This window comes from Pyrgilauda ruficollis, unplaced genomic scaffold, assembly GCF_017590135.1.
Source record: "Pyrgilauda ruficollis isolate IOZ18807 unplaced genomic scaffold, ASM1759013v1 scaffold1, whole genome shotgun sequence".
NCBI lineage: Eukaryota > Metazoa > Chordata > Aves > Passeriformes > Passeridae > Pyrgilauda > Pyrgilauda ruficollis.
In genome coordinates, this window is record NW_024508100.1 from 18,743,268 (window position 1) to 18,756,960 (window position 13,693).

General features: G+C 39.1%; 1 protein-coding gene across 5 annotated transcripts in view; it reads left to right on the plus strand.

The window, feature by feature from the left end:
- Positions 1-13,693, plus strand: part of LIMCH1 (LIM and calponin homology domains 1) — a 175,253-nt gene that overhangs the window by 103,136 nt on the left and 58,424 nt on the right. For all 5 annotated transcript variants that reach the window (XM_041462275.1, XM_041470573.1, XM_041478898.1 and 2 more), the window contains exons 5-8: positions 680-710; positions 3,714-3,824; positions 8,365-8,560; positions 12,867-13,116. In XM_041462275.1, coding sequence (XP_041318209.1) covers positions 680-710; positions 3,714-3,824; positions 8,365-8,560; positions 12,867-13,116 — 588 coding nt within the window. The remainder of the gene's footprint in view (positions 1-679; positions 711-3,713; positions 3,825-8,364; positions 8,561-12,866; positions 13,117-13,693) is intronic.

Consider the following 13,693-nt stretch of genomic DNA (forward strand, 5'->3'; position numbering starts at 1 on the left):
CACTGTTCCACAAACATAAGAGAAAAAAATAAATTGAGAAGGATGATGCCAATGTTCAGTCTGAATGCTCAAGTATACGTCTGAAAAATAAATGTTTTCCATGCCACATTCTGTTTTAAATGGCAGGGTCTTTGTTGCTTCGTCCATTCACTTTGTTCTTTGTAATGTTTGTTTCCACAGAAGCACCTGCAATATTTCCTTAATGTTTGCTGATGCCACTTATGCTTGTTCAGTTGCTTCCAGAATCTGTATGGGTTGCAGAGCAGAATCTGACTGTTGGATAACTGCAGAATGTATTTTAGCAGTGAGGACTTTTGTCTTCCTTTTTTAAGAAATCAGCAACTCTGCTTAAAGGAAATATTTTGGCATTGTCCTACTTTACTGTGGGAGCATTATAAACACATTTTCTTCTTTTACTTGCAGAATTCTAATTTAATGATTGAAATAATGGTGACAAAATACTCCCATGTTATGAATAAATGAATGTGTGAACTACATCTTCTTAGCTTTCATGTATTTCCAGACAGCAGAAGCATTCGGCAGGCTTTTCTTAGGGAAAATGTGATCTGCTGCATACAGCCTCTTGGAAAGTATGTCTACTTTCTGATTTTTTTCCCTTTTTTTTCCTTTTTTTGTTTTTTTTTTTCTTATCTTTGTATGTGTTTGTGTGTGCAACCAGGAACATTGACTATAGTAGGAAGCTGAAAAATGTAAGTATATCATTTGGATTTGTTATTTTTGTCTGGTTAATTCTGTTATTGGCCTGATCAAGAATTATGTCAGTAAAAACTGAGTACATGAGTATTGCTGAAAAGTCCTTCTTAAAACAAACATAACTGGGTTCTTTTGGAAATTTAGGTAGAGCTGCTATGGCAAAGCAGCCTTAAAAAGAAAGAAAATGGAGAACATTTGTCTCTTTTTAGATACTCTTAGATGAGTGCTGTCCAGTGTGGTGTTTGCTGGGAAGGGTCGGATTCGACCATGAAGCCACACTTTTGTAGCCCTTCCCAAATATATTCCCATATATATATATATGCCTATATTCCCAAATATAGGCATAGAGTACAGTTGTACAAACCATTTAAAATGAAGCAAAATGGCCATTAAATTGGAATGCAAGGCCTTACCGTGAGGTTAGCTAGCTTTCTCATTGTTCTTCCAAATAAATTAGTGTTTCCCCAGAAAGACTTTCTATTTAACTTCAATTTCCTCTTAATTTAAACTAAAGGCACCCTGTGCTTGTTAACTAGAAAAGAAAATGTCTAACCTTTGCTGGTCTCATTTTAAAACCTAGCAAGCTGCCTGTCCTTAGTTAGCTGTAGACAGGTATAATTTTTGTTTGGCTCACATCCCTATATCGTGATAGGAAATGCCAAGATCTTTTTTAATAACTTTGAAAACCAGTAATCATAACTTCCATAACTGGAGGTAAAAAAAAAAAAAGCCCAAACAACACCAAAACCACCTCCCCCACCCCCCGCAAATTGTTTCATCCTGTCTTTCCCATCAGCAGTAGAGTAGTATCTTCTGCACCCAGCATACAGATTTTTAGGGGAAGAATTCAGCTTTGGTATTTTAACACTCTTTGTGGGCACTAGTTAAACAACTTAGTACAGATATGTTGCTTTAAAGGTGAAGTTTCAAAAGTATCCTCCAGAATGTGCTTGTAGGCAATATATGCTTTCCAGGTGCATGATCCTGCAGCCTCAGCTGGCAGCCAGCCGGAATTGCTTGCAAATGTGAAATTTTCTGCCTTGTTTTTTTCCAACTAAAGAAAGGAAGAAGAGAGAATGTGATTAAATGCTAGCAGAAATAAATAAAAATACCAAAAATACCATAACCTTCATCAATGGACTTGATGGCAGTTTCCTGGTTACTAGAAATACTGTTATTTGCAAATATTTTCATTTAATTTGAGAACATATACTGTACGACTTTTTTGCATTAAATTTGTCAAGTGGTGTTGGTTGAAGGAAAACAGTTCAGATAAAGGTTGTTTCAAGACAAAAAATCAGGACTAGCAACACCACCTCCTTTCATTCAGCACAGTAGTATTGATTTGGATGAAATTTTTTTAAAAGGGAAATGTTTTTAAAGTTTATTAAAAATGTGACTCAGTTATTTCATGACATGTATACTACTTGTAAACTGATGAAAAATATAAACTATATTTATATATCAAATACATATTTTACGTTATGTACCACAGTTGCTTTTAAACAGAAGGTTTGAATGATGCTGTATCCTTTTCTGACAGGGCCTCAGCTGCAGTGCTGCATAATTTTGGACATTGCACTTAAATGAAAGATGGGGATGCTAGTGCAAGTTGATAAGAAAACTCTAACATGTTGCTGAGGAGGAATGTGGAAGCATGTTTTAGGGAAGAAGAGTCCAAGAGATGTCTGTTCCCAGTGAAATCCCCCTTTGGGGTTTCTGTTAGTCTTGTTTCCTTTAGTTCACTATATATCATGAAGTATATGGTCCTGTCCCATCAAAGCATGAAAAACTATACTTCAGTTCATGAATCTTTTTTTGAAACAGTTAATGGCAACTATTATTTATTATTGGTTGCATCTCTTTTCCTCATCAAAATATTTCCTGTTCATTCTGCAGTCAAATACTTTGCAATGCCATGGAATATACCAAAATAATGAGCATTAAATGAGAAAAAGCCCTCGGTTCTAGGGTGATGGTTTGTAATTTTTAACCAGTGCAAAACACTGAATTGAATTTCCTTTGATGAGCAGTTTCCAGTCCAAATAGCAGCTGCACAGGTATTATTAAAGACACAACTCTAAGTGGAGACATATGTGTGTGCAGAAAAGGCCTTTCCTTGCATGATACACATGTCAGCATTTTTGGATGTATTGGATTTGACCATCCTAAGCATCTTAATTTCTCGTTTTCTAAAACAAGTGCAACACCATCAGTGTCAGGTCAGGTATCTTTGCTACTTGCAAGAGCAATTCTTGGTCTTTTCCCTCGCTAGTTTTGAAGGGACTTTTGAGTTATGGAGAGGTGTCAAGTCAGAACTTGAAATAAATCACTAACTTTTCTGCTGTAGTCTGATAGAAACAACAAGATGCTTATGGCTTTTGATTAATCTTGGGCTAAGAAATTCTTAAACTAGCAGAAGCCTGGAAAAAAATGGTCCTGTGTCATTTGGTTACTTACATTAAGATGATTAAAAATGGGACTTCCTTTTCTGACCTTGAAATAGACACATATTCGAGATGCTTTTAGGCAGGCAGGCAGACATTCTAGGTACTTTGTTTATTGCCTTGGTCTGAATGGTTTTCATTAATGACTACTAATATTAGCAGTCTTTAGGGAGTTTTTTGTATTGAATTTACAAAGAAATGTATTTATGTGTGCCTTCTAGAAGTTTCAAATCTCTTTGTCCAGTTTTTCTACTCAGATCCATCTTTTCTGTTTATTTTTCCAGGCAGTTATAACACTTTCGTTATTTTTAGTTATAATACCAGAGAGATAATATGTTGTTACATATTTTTTAGAACTGTTTAAACTTTCATAGTTTCCTGATGTATTTATGTTTAACCTTTGACAGACACTTCCCTTTCAGTTCTGATTTATAAAAAAAAAAAATCTTGTGCTGCTGTGCAGTTTAGAATAAATGAGGGATGTTGCATGGAAGTAAATTTAGCTACAGGACTGTGTACATGGCTGAAATTAATTCTTATTAACTTCTGCAGGTATTAGTCACCATTTATTGGCTAGGGAAAGCAGCAAACAGCTGCACATCGTATAGTGGATCAACCCTGAACCTGAAGGAGTTTGAAGGCTTCCTGGCACAAATGAGAAAGGTATCTTTTTGTTACGTTTACGGAATGGAAATTTACTTCAAATTATTACTCTGATAAATAAACTGTTTCTTTCTAATTATGAGAGAAGGGGGGCTGGAGTGCAAATTCCTTAGTAAGCCTCTACTTACATCAAAAAATGTTTCTGATTCTACCAAACTGAAAACCACTTTGGCAGCCAGCTTTGTGGTGGCATCAGTGATGCAGCTAGTGATGTCAAATAGGACTTTAGAATTGTCATGTGGCTCTTTCATCTTAATTTCCATGTGTTTTGGTTTGAATTATTTTCATTTATGACACCAAGTTTCAGCTAGAAGAGCTGAGATTCAAAAGTAACGTGGTAGGACTCACAAGAACATAGCTTTTTTCTTCTTTAAAACATTCAGTCTCATGGGCAGCTTTTTTGGTTTTGTGTTGCAACATAAAACATCAAACCAAAGGATCTAAATAAAGCTGAAGTGGAGGAGAAGGAGATTATGTTTCACCAAAGGCATAGTTCGGATAAATCTGTTTTTGCCAAGCTCTAAATTCTGATTGAAATCATATTTGGTGGTTTATGATGAACTGATCTCTGTTGGAAGAGAAAAGTTGTGATTGCTGTAGGACGGTTTGAGGATTTTTGGTTGAGCATTCTAGCATGCCCTGAACCTCAACATCAGACACTTAACCTCATGATTAATGCTAATGGTTAGTATTGATAACCAAACCTGCCTTTCTTTGGGATGGAAGGGGCAAAGAGTGGGTGTGGAAGACTGGCAGCACCATGTGCTGGCACCATGTGTGTAGGACATACTGCTCAAGAAAAGCTGTGCAGACACATTCTGTAGTCCACAAAAAGCCTTGTGCCTGCTATTCCCTCCCCACCTCATCTAATAGCCATGTCATCACAGGCAGTAGGGTTTGGGGACCATGGGAGACTCTCTGGACTTGAATTGTCCTTCAGCTCTGTGCTGCTGCAACTGTGCTGGTTGCAGGTCTTCATTCTGGGATCTCACAGGGCCAGCACCCCTGGAGAGGAAGAAATGCTTGTCTGACTGATAGCAGCTCCTACACCCTGGTGTGACCAGAGAACCTTAACTAGATGGGTAAAATTCCTGTTTGTGAGCCCACTTCTTCTGAACAAGCAGGTGAAAATGGAAAGGAAAAGAGAACATCCCGCTTCTCTGGAGAAGTTTATTTTAGTCTTCATTTTAATGACCTGTGCTTATCACTTGGGACTTTGGGACTCATGAGTGATATGACTGAGCCTGAGCAATAAAAAGATTAAGTTAGTAGTTGAGTTGTTTACAAGTAGATGATGTGGGGAAGGAACAGTTTGCACTCCAAAGGGTCTGAAAGGTGAAACAAACCCAAAAAAAGGAGCTAGCACAGAAAAATTGCTGAAGCACAGGTAGCCACAATGTTAGTGCTGCATGGTATCGTGATTTTTTTTTTAATGTTTATTCTCACACGAGAAGGCTCCGCTTTTTCCAGGTGATATTTACCCATGAAACTAATCACCAGAGCATTTTGGAGGTCCTATCTTGAACCCTTTTGTGGGATGAAATAGGCTAGGGGCAAAAGGAAGTGTTCTCCAAAGAGCTGGTGGTCGTGAAGTACCTGGCTGGGCACTGCAGAGTGCTGCAAATTAAGCAAGAGGCTGGTACTTGATTTGTTGCAAATGTTGGAGCTGGGAGCAGAGTAGAGGTCTCATAAGAGCTGAAAGCTATATATGCCTTTAATGCATAAACAGAGCACTTTGCAGTCCTGGAAAGTCTTATTTAGGGTGATGCTGCTGTGACAGCTGCTGGTAACTTCTTTTATCCCGTCCCTACTCTTGTATCCCTGCAGTACTTCCCACTGGCAATTGTGGGTTTGTATGTTACCGGATTTGAAGAGGATTTGGTTGTAAAATATAACATGTTAATCATGCTGTGCAACACTCTGATGTTCTTTATAGCTAAGTTCAAGTGATGAAAAGACACTTTATCACATTCTCTACTGGCGTTTTTTCCACAGATTTTAATAACTAAATCGACCATAAATTCAGTGTGGTTTAGTTTTTCTGTTGTAAATCCTCTCTGCCCTGCTTTTTTAATAAGCAAATCAAAAGACAGCTCTGATGTAAGTTGTCTTGGAGTCATCTTTTTCTACTTCTCATGCTGAAGGGGATATTAATTTCTAATTTTATTCATGCTACTCTGTTTTTAATTTCGTTAACTGTTTGAGTACTCATTCTTCTTTGCTTTAAAACTAGAAATTCCCAATGACAAAATGTCAATGGCTTTTTGATTATATTCAGTGGGTGTAACTTCCTGGACAAATGCATCTTGTATTTGGCAATCATACTTTAACTGCTGCTTTGTGACATACTGTGTTTTTAATTAGATAATATGAAGGACTAATACACTGTTGTGTGTCATGCCGTGGTGTTATCAGTCCCACAGATAAACGCATTCCCACTGATAGCATTTGGGAGATGACGTTTGCGCGAGGCAGGACAAGTACGCGTCTGTGTGATGGCATTGTGTTGCCAGAGTGTCTTTGCCAAGGGGAAAGCTGTAAAGAACATGTTTACAGAAGTCTAGGATCCTGTCCTGGTGCCTGCCTCCTAATTCCTAGTGAGCAGCATGCAAAATTAACATAAACAGGCCATTGAAAGTAGGTTCTGCAGAACTCATTAGTTCACAATTGGACTGTTTTCAAACTCTGGGAGATAGTGAATGCGGGACGGGGCTTTTTGCCCAGTTGAAGTCCCTGTAGCTGCTGAGCAGTTCTGTGTCATTCAAATACAGTAATTTAGGAAAATGGAAGTGTGCCTAAAGATTGAGAATAGCTGATTGGTATGAAGGGATGAGCGGATTTAAGGAATTTGGATTTTTTTAAAGATTTTTGGATCATGTCACAAACGGGATTTTCATAGGATTTGTAGATTTATTCTTGGCTGTGTGTAATTCATGCAGATTTCAGGGAGACAGATTTTTTGTTGTCTATTGTTTCTACCAGCATTTTAGTTCACTAAGCAGAACTGGGAAAGGAAAATACATAGGATTCTTTACAGCTTTTTTTAGATGCATTTTATCTGTTTTTAGAATATATTTTCACTTATATTTACTGTGAGGTTACTTAATGGCATTACCACAGTTTAGCTTGGCCTTAGGTGACCTTTGCCGCTGGCCTTAATGTGGTATTTTGGCAGATTAGTAGTGAGTAGCACTAATTAGGCCTTCTTCCTGAAAAGTTTGCAGGGCGTTTGGTCTGATGTCTCAGTCCTGCTGCAAGCCTCCCTCTTGTTAGGCAGGGGAGTGTTGGTGAATTACTGCAGGGTTCTCCACTCTCCATCACTTGTTTGGCAAACCTGCTTTTTTGTGGAGGTGGCCCACCATAGCATACTGTGATATTCCTGATTGATCTTCTCATTGGCAATACTAGTGACGGGTAAAACCTCAGCAGTCAGGGACGGTGGGAGCTCTGCTCAATATAGCCATTGTGCTTCAGCTTGTGGTAAGCAGGGGGTGCTTCTTAATTAGGAATTAATATTCAAATGCTTCTGGGGAAAAAAAAAAACAACCACATTCCAGCCTCTTTGGGTCACAAAATGTCAGTCTGATAATGGCACCCACATCTCTGACTTTACTTACTGTCGGGGGAGAAAAAACCAGATTTATCTCTGAACAAACTTAGTTATTTTTGTTTTCTCTCAGTCTGCGATTGTAATTAATATTAAGACACTCTCTAAAACAAGGAATTTATTATAATGCAAGGGTGAGGATGGCTTCTATTGACCTTTCCCTCTGCTGGAGTTTCAGTGTTTTAGTATGTGCTGCTTGCACTGGAAAGAATTTATAATCACAGGGCTGTCAAAGACAACCATTGTTCTCTCTGCTCTGAACATGTGGGTCAGCTACAAGTGCTTTCATATCCCCCAGAGCCAGGAGCTGGCAAAGAGTAAAGAGCACAACTGAATTCTTCTGAGGCATCGGGAAAAGCATTTTGCATATTTTTCATTGCTGATTTCTTGAGAAAGACATCCCTCTTTCATAACAGGAATTTCTCTTCAAGGTAGACGGAGGCTGGGGCACACTGCTTTATTATTTTGCCGAGCTGAAGCAGCAACAACAAATGCTGTCTGCTGGGGTCCTGGCCAGATACAATAGATGGGCAAGGAGAGGCGGGGGGATCTTTTGGAAAGCAGCAAACTTAAACCTGATGCAGGCACGATGTTAAAATTGTAGTGCCTTTGGCTATGCTATGGACTGTGGACGACAAGTCAAGTTTCAGGTTACTTTCACTTTTGATCAGTTTATTAACTGGTCTATTGGAACTTTTTCTCAGTTCATTGTACTAATCTAATGAAAGTAGTTTCTTCTTAAACAGCATAAAACTGGTTTATTGCAAGCTTGCACTTTGTTTTGAAGGGAAGAAGGGGCAAGAACCAAGGAAACCCTCTTTTGGGGAGGAGATTTTTAATATTTGGGAAGATGCTTTGTTTTTAGTGTGTAATGCATCTCACGAGTATGTCAGTACCTTCTTTATGGAGAGGTTCCTGCTGTATTCCATGTAGGAAACAGAGGATATTGAGAGCCCCAAGCGCAGCATTCGTGACAGCGGCTATATAGACTGCTGGGACTCTGAACGCAGTGATTCCCTCTCCCCGCCTCGCCACGGCAGAGATGATTCCTTTGACAGTCTGGACTCCTTTGGCTCCCGCTCGCAGCAGACACCATCTCCAGATGTAGTGCTCAGAGGGAGTAGTGATGGTAAGTACCACTCACAGTGGGGCACATGCATAACATTGTGACATAGAAGTAGCGTTTCTGGAATAAATGTGCCATTCAGAAGCTGCACACAGCCTCTGAATCGGGCAAATCCGGTGGGAGAACTTCTCTGTGAATGCTGATCTGTGCTCCCTGGGGTGTAGATGACTTTGCTAACAGCTTACCTGAAGTTTCTCTCAAGATAGTGTAGCACTGGGAAACAAGTTACATCATTGAAGTGTAATTTTATGATGGGAAGAGTGTTTTTCTGGGTTTTGGTGTAAGAGGATGTTATGCAGACTCTTTTAACTTACAAACTAGGCTGAAGCAAGACATAAAATTACAGGAACAGGGTATAGTGAATTGTAGTGAATAAAATGTTTGCTTAAGTAAATGCAGGGTAGATAAATGACATAGAAATATCTTGAGAATGTCTGATACTTGGCAGAGGTTTGAATGCTGATGTACAGCACTTTATCAAATGTCATATATCTTTTTATGGCATTTAGAAAACTGGGTAAATTAATGCATCCCAGCATCAGAGCTTTGTACACATTTGTGAGAGGACAGGCAGCTCTAGGCATACAGAAGGGCTGCTGCTTCTCTGCCTTTCATTTCTGATTCCAGCAGGTTTTCAGAGGCTTGTAAACAGAGCATGCTGGATGAAGAAGGATTTGCTAGGAATAGGTGTGGAGCATGCTCGTAGGTTACCTGTCATGAGTAGGATTCTGGTTTAGGACAAAAGGATGCATGATTGAGGCTCTTTCTGTGCGGTTGCATTCCTGATAAACAGATGAATAAGTCAAACTTCATTAGATGAAGTTATGTTGCACACATGAATCACTTTTCCTTAGTAATGTTGTTTATTTAATTTAAAAAGGAAAGGCAGGAAGATTTTTTTGGTAGGAACCAGATGTTCATACTGCTTTTGGCAGTTTGAAAGAAACTGGTGCTAATCATAACCGGACACATGAAAGATTTCCTGAGGTGATGGGGAACTCCTTAGAACTGGAAAGCTGGCAGAGAGAGCTGGTATCACAGTAGAAAGAAAGAGCCCTGGGAAAATCAGAGCTAAGATCAGCTCTGCTGCTCTGAGTAGCCTGTGGTGTTTAGGCTGTTACTGGTTGACCATCCAGAACTAGCTACTGGGGCTGATTCCCTGAAACAGCCTCATGACCTCTCAGACACTGAGCAGAGTATAGGCTCCACGTTATAAAATGCTTTTCTGCTTTCTCAAATGAGACAAGCATGGTGTTGGCAAATAGGAACACCTCACATGTCCTAATCGAAAATTAGACCCTGGGTGCTCAAGGGATGTCCAGTGTCCCTGCTTACTTGGATCTGCTAGACAGCCAGTTACATGTGTCCTGTAGATGCTTCCTGTCAACTTCTGCCATATTATCAGATGTTAGAAAGGTTTTGTGATTGTTTGCCACAGATTGTTTACTAAGACATACTATCTTGTCACATTCCTGAGTGCGTAACAAACACAAAATAAGATGAAAGCACACAAAGCTTGTTCTGAAAAATCAGTCTTTAACCAGGGTGCGTGCAGATGCTGTGCGCACATGTACGACTTGTCCAGCCAACACTTTCTAATTTGTCCTATTTTTCCTTCTTACTACTGCCATAATTTCACAGCTGTCTCCTCCAACAGTTGCAGGTGAGGTGTAACTTGGCTGACCTCTTTTATGTTGAACCTCTTCCTGTGGTCCCAGCAGGCCAGTTTTACTCAGCTGTTAGTAGTTTTTGATAGAAACAGTATATTGGACACAATGATCTTAGAGGTCTTTTCCAACCTAAACAATTCTGTGATTCCATATGCAAAGTTGGATGGAGGAAAACATTTTGCTTTCATTACTTCTCTCTCCATTCAAATAGGAGCTTTATAAAGCACATAATATTATTGTGAAGTAAAACTATGATTCCACTCCTAGAAGAAATAAAAGCCTGAATGGACATTATTTAAATGATGCTAAGGTGATTAGTTTACGTGGAAGCAGTACATAATACTACCTTCAGAAATGCCGTCTGTGATTACTTTCACTGTTGAGGAACTGCTCTGGTGTCCCATGGAGAGCCTGTCCCTTAGCAAAAAACAAACAAAACCAGTGGTAAAGTAAAACAGTTATTTAAAACACAGTAGAATTGCAGACTGAACTGTCTTTAGAGTTGCCAATTAATAAAATGCTCTTCTTGGCCAGCAGTTGTGCATGGATCCTTTTAAGAAGGATCTTTGCATGTCTGTAGTGTATAATTGCTTGTTACTAGTTGTGGAAACTGATGCTACTTCTACTTGAAAATGCAGAACAACAAACTTCAGGTTATAAATGTAGAGCACAGCTGCATCTTCCATTCGGTACTTTGGCTTCAAGTACTTCTTTTGCAAATTTGAGCTGAAAATAATTTCATGAGTGAAATAGCTATGAAGATATGAATAATTAAAGAAGCTTCTTTTCTTTGAAGTACTCAGCTTGGGGGTGCTGGTAGGCACATCAGTAACAAGAGGAATGTGTTCTAATTCCTCTGCTACTCTGGTTATCTATTTCAGCCTTTCTGTCTGCCAGTTCAAGGCTGGTTTTGATGTGTTACAAGAATAGACACCAGAGCAAAGTCAAAAGCAATCAGAATAGCAAATAAAAGTGAGGGATTTTTTTCTTATATTTTACTTACTCTGTGCCCTGCTTTCTGTAGTGACATTACAGCCCTTTAAACCTTAGTTGTCCTCAGACACCCATGATTCTGTGATGGTATCTCCACTTTTTGTTTAGACATAGATTCAGAGTATCAATTGTGGTGCTAGTTGTCAAAGTTCTTAACAAAAATTGTTCAAGCAAAAGATTGTTGACAAAAAAATGCATTGTGATTTCTGTTTAACATTCATTTCCATTGTGTCATGTCTTTTTCTACTGTTCGTTTTCACTCTTCTTCGTCTCTCTCCAAGAAAATCACGAAAAACTCAATCTACTGTAAAAGCTCTTTGCAAATAACATTCCTAGCATATTTAGATCTCTTTTTTCTTCCCCCACTTTGAATTATACACAAACTACTTGTAATTTTTATGACTTCATTGTTTGCAGTTGTTCAGTATGTAGCACAGCAAATTAGCTATTAATTCACTAGTGTTTTGAATTAACAAGAGGACACAACCTGAGTGGCTTCCCTTCACCCTAAAAAGGGGAACAGCTAAATGTAGATGCTAGTGCTGCAAAGGGGCCAAGGACCAGAGACATCCAGCTCTCCAGATCTTGGAGAACATGCAAGTGCTGATGGGACAAATGGCTGAATGCACTCCGTTTCACTCTTCATATCAGGGCCCGTGGTAAGGTTACACTGCTGGGAGAAAACTACTTGCGTAACTTCTTTGTGAATTATTTTAAAAGGCTCGTGATAGTGCAGGGTATCTAGGCTTTCAAAATGGGAAGTTCCACACTGCAAATGCTCTTTAGGGTGTTTCTCCTACAATTTGGGAGTTTCAAGTCAGAAACTTGCCTAAGTTTCAGTGTTTTAAATGCATTGTAAATATCAGGAAGTTTAGTTCATTTGAACAAAATCAAATGATTGCCCAGCTCTGCTAGCCTCGTATCTTATTCTCCCAGACTCTCAATTTTTCTCTGCCACTTTATTTCTTCACTGTACTGATCTAACATCTAAATCCTGAGATCGCTTCCTTCTGTCCTTGCACCTGTCCATCTGGTGATCAAGTCTCTGTCTATTCTGCAGTGTGCTAGACTGATTGACTAGGCAACCAGTGACACTGGAGAGAGACCATCGAGCCTTCTGGTTCGCAGCAGCAGCTGCTGTTCTCAGATCTTGACCAAAGCTGATGCTGTCTGTGTTCCTGTGTTCAAATTGCTGTGTGTGTAGGAACATTCACATATTCCTGCCATTCTGTAGCTATACAACATGGAACCTTTTTTTGATTGTGTTTGAGTGAGGCACCTATTAGTCTAGGTTCAAGACTGTGAATCAGATCAGACATGCCCTTATGTACAATTAGGAGTCATCTGGGCTTTAGGTAAACTTCTGTCCTATGTGATTGGCAAGTCTGGCTGAGTTTTAACCTAAGGTTTTTTGATGTAGTCTGTGGCTGAAATTGAATTTTTCAGGGAATGGTGGAAAAAAGTTTACTGTCTATATAAATATTGTGGCTACTACCTTCAGTGACTGATCTTAAAATACAAATGCAGGTAAAAGTGGCTAAATGTAATTTTTTGGTGGTATCTTCTCTGATTTGTCGTTTAAAAATAATCTGAACAACTGGATGTAAGTGAAAATAAGAAGGAGCTTTTTTTTCCTTCTTCACTAGGGAGAGGAAGTGACTCGGAAACTGACCTGCCACACAGAAAGATGCCAGATGTGAAAAAAGATGATATGTTGGCGAGGCGGACCTCACATGGTGAACCTAAATCAGCTGTGCCTTTTAACCAGTACCTCCCAAACAAGAGCAATCAGACTTTCTATGTACCTGCTCCTCTGCGGAAGAAGAAAGCTGAGCGAGAGGAGTACCGAAAGAGCTGGAGCACAGCGACGTCACCGCTAGGAGACAGACCTTTCAGGTAAGACCAGCCCGCCCACCTCCTCCTTTCCTCACTGATGATGCTCTAACACTTGCCGAGTTTTCATTCTTTTCACAAGGTGTATGATGCTATAATAAATCTCTTGCTGGTGTGGTACTGATAAGTAGTTTTTAGCAATTGGTGAAGCTAGTAGAAAAGCAACAAGTGGAAAATCATTGTTGTGATGTCGTGATTTACCATACAATGCAATGTATAGCTTCTGTTTGAAAATATTGGTTAATGTAAGTAACGTGGATGTTTGACTCAAACCCAAGGCTGGAAAAACTGTTCGAGACAATCTGTTTCAGTTCTCTACTGACAACTACTGACAAATGATAATTAAAAGTAATGTTTTATATATTTAATCAAAATAGATAATATTTTTGCTGTGGGTGTTTTTTTGTAAAGTAAATTTATTTGTATGTTGTATGTAATACACCAGTATGGTTTATATAGTTGTGACTCTGTGTGTGACTCTGCATGCTGGTTTTGTCAACTAATACTTCACTTTTGATTTGGACTAAGAAACAGCCTCCTTTAAAGAGCATAATTATCTTCCCCGATTACTCATCAGAAT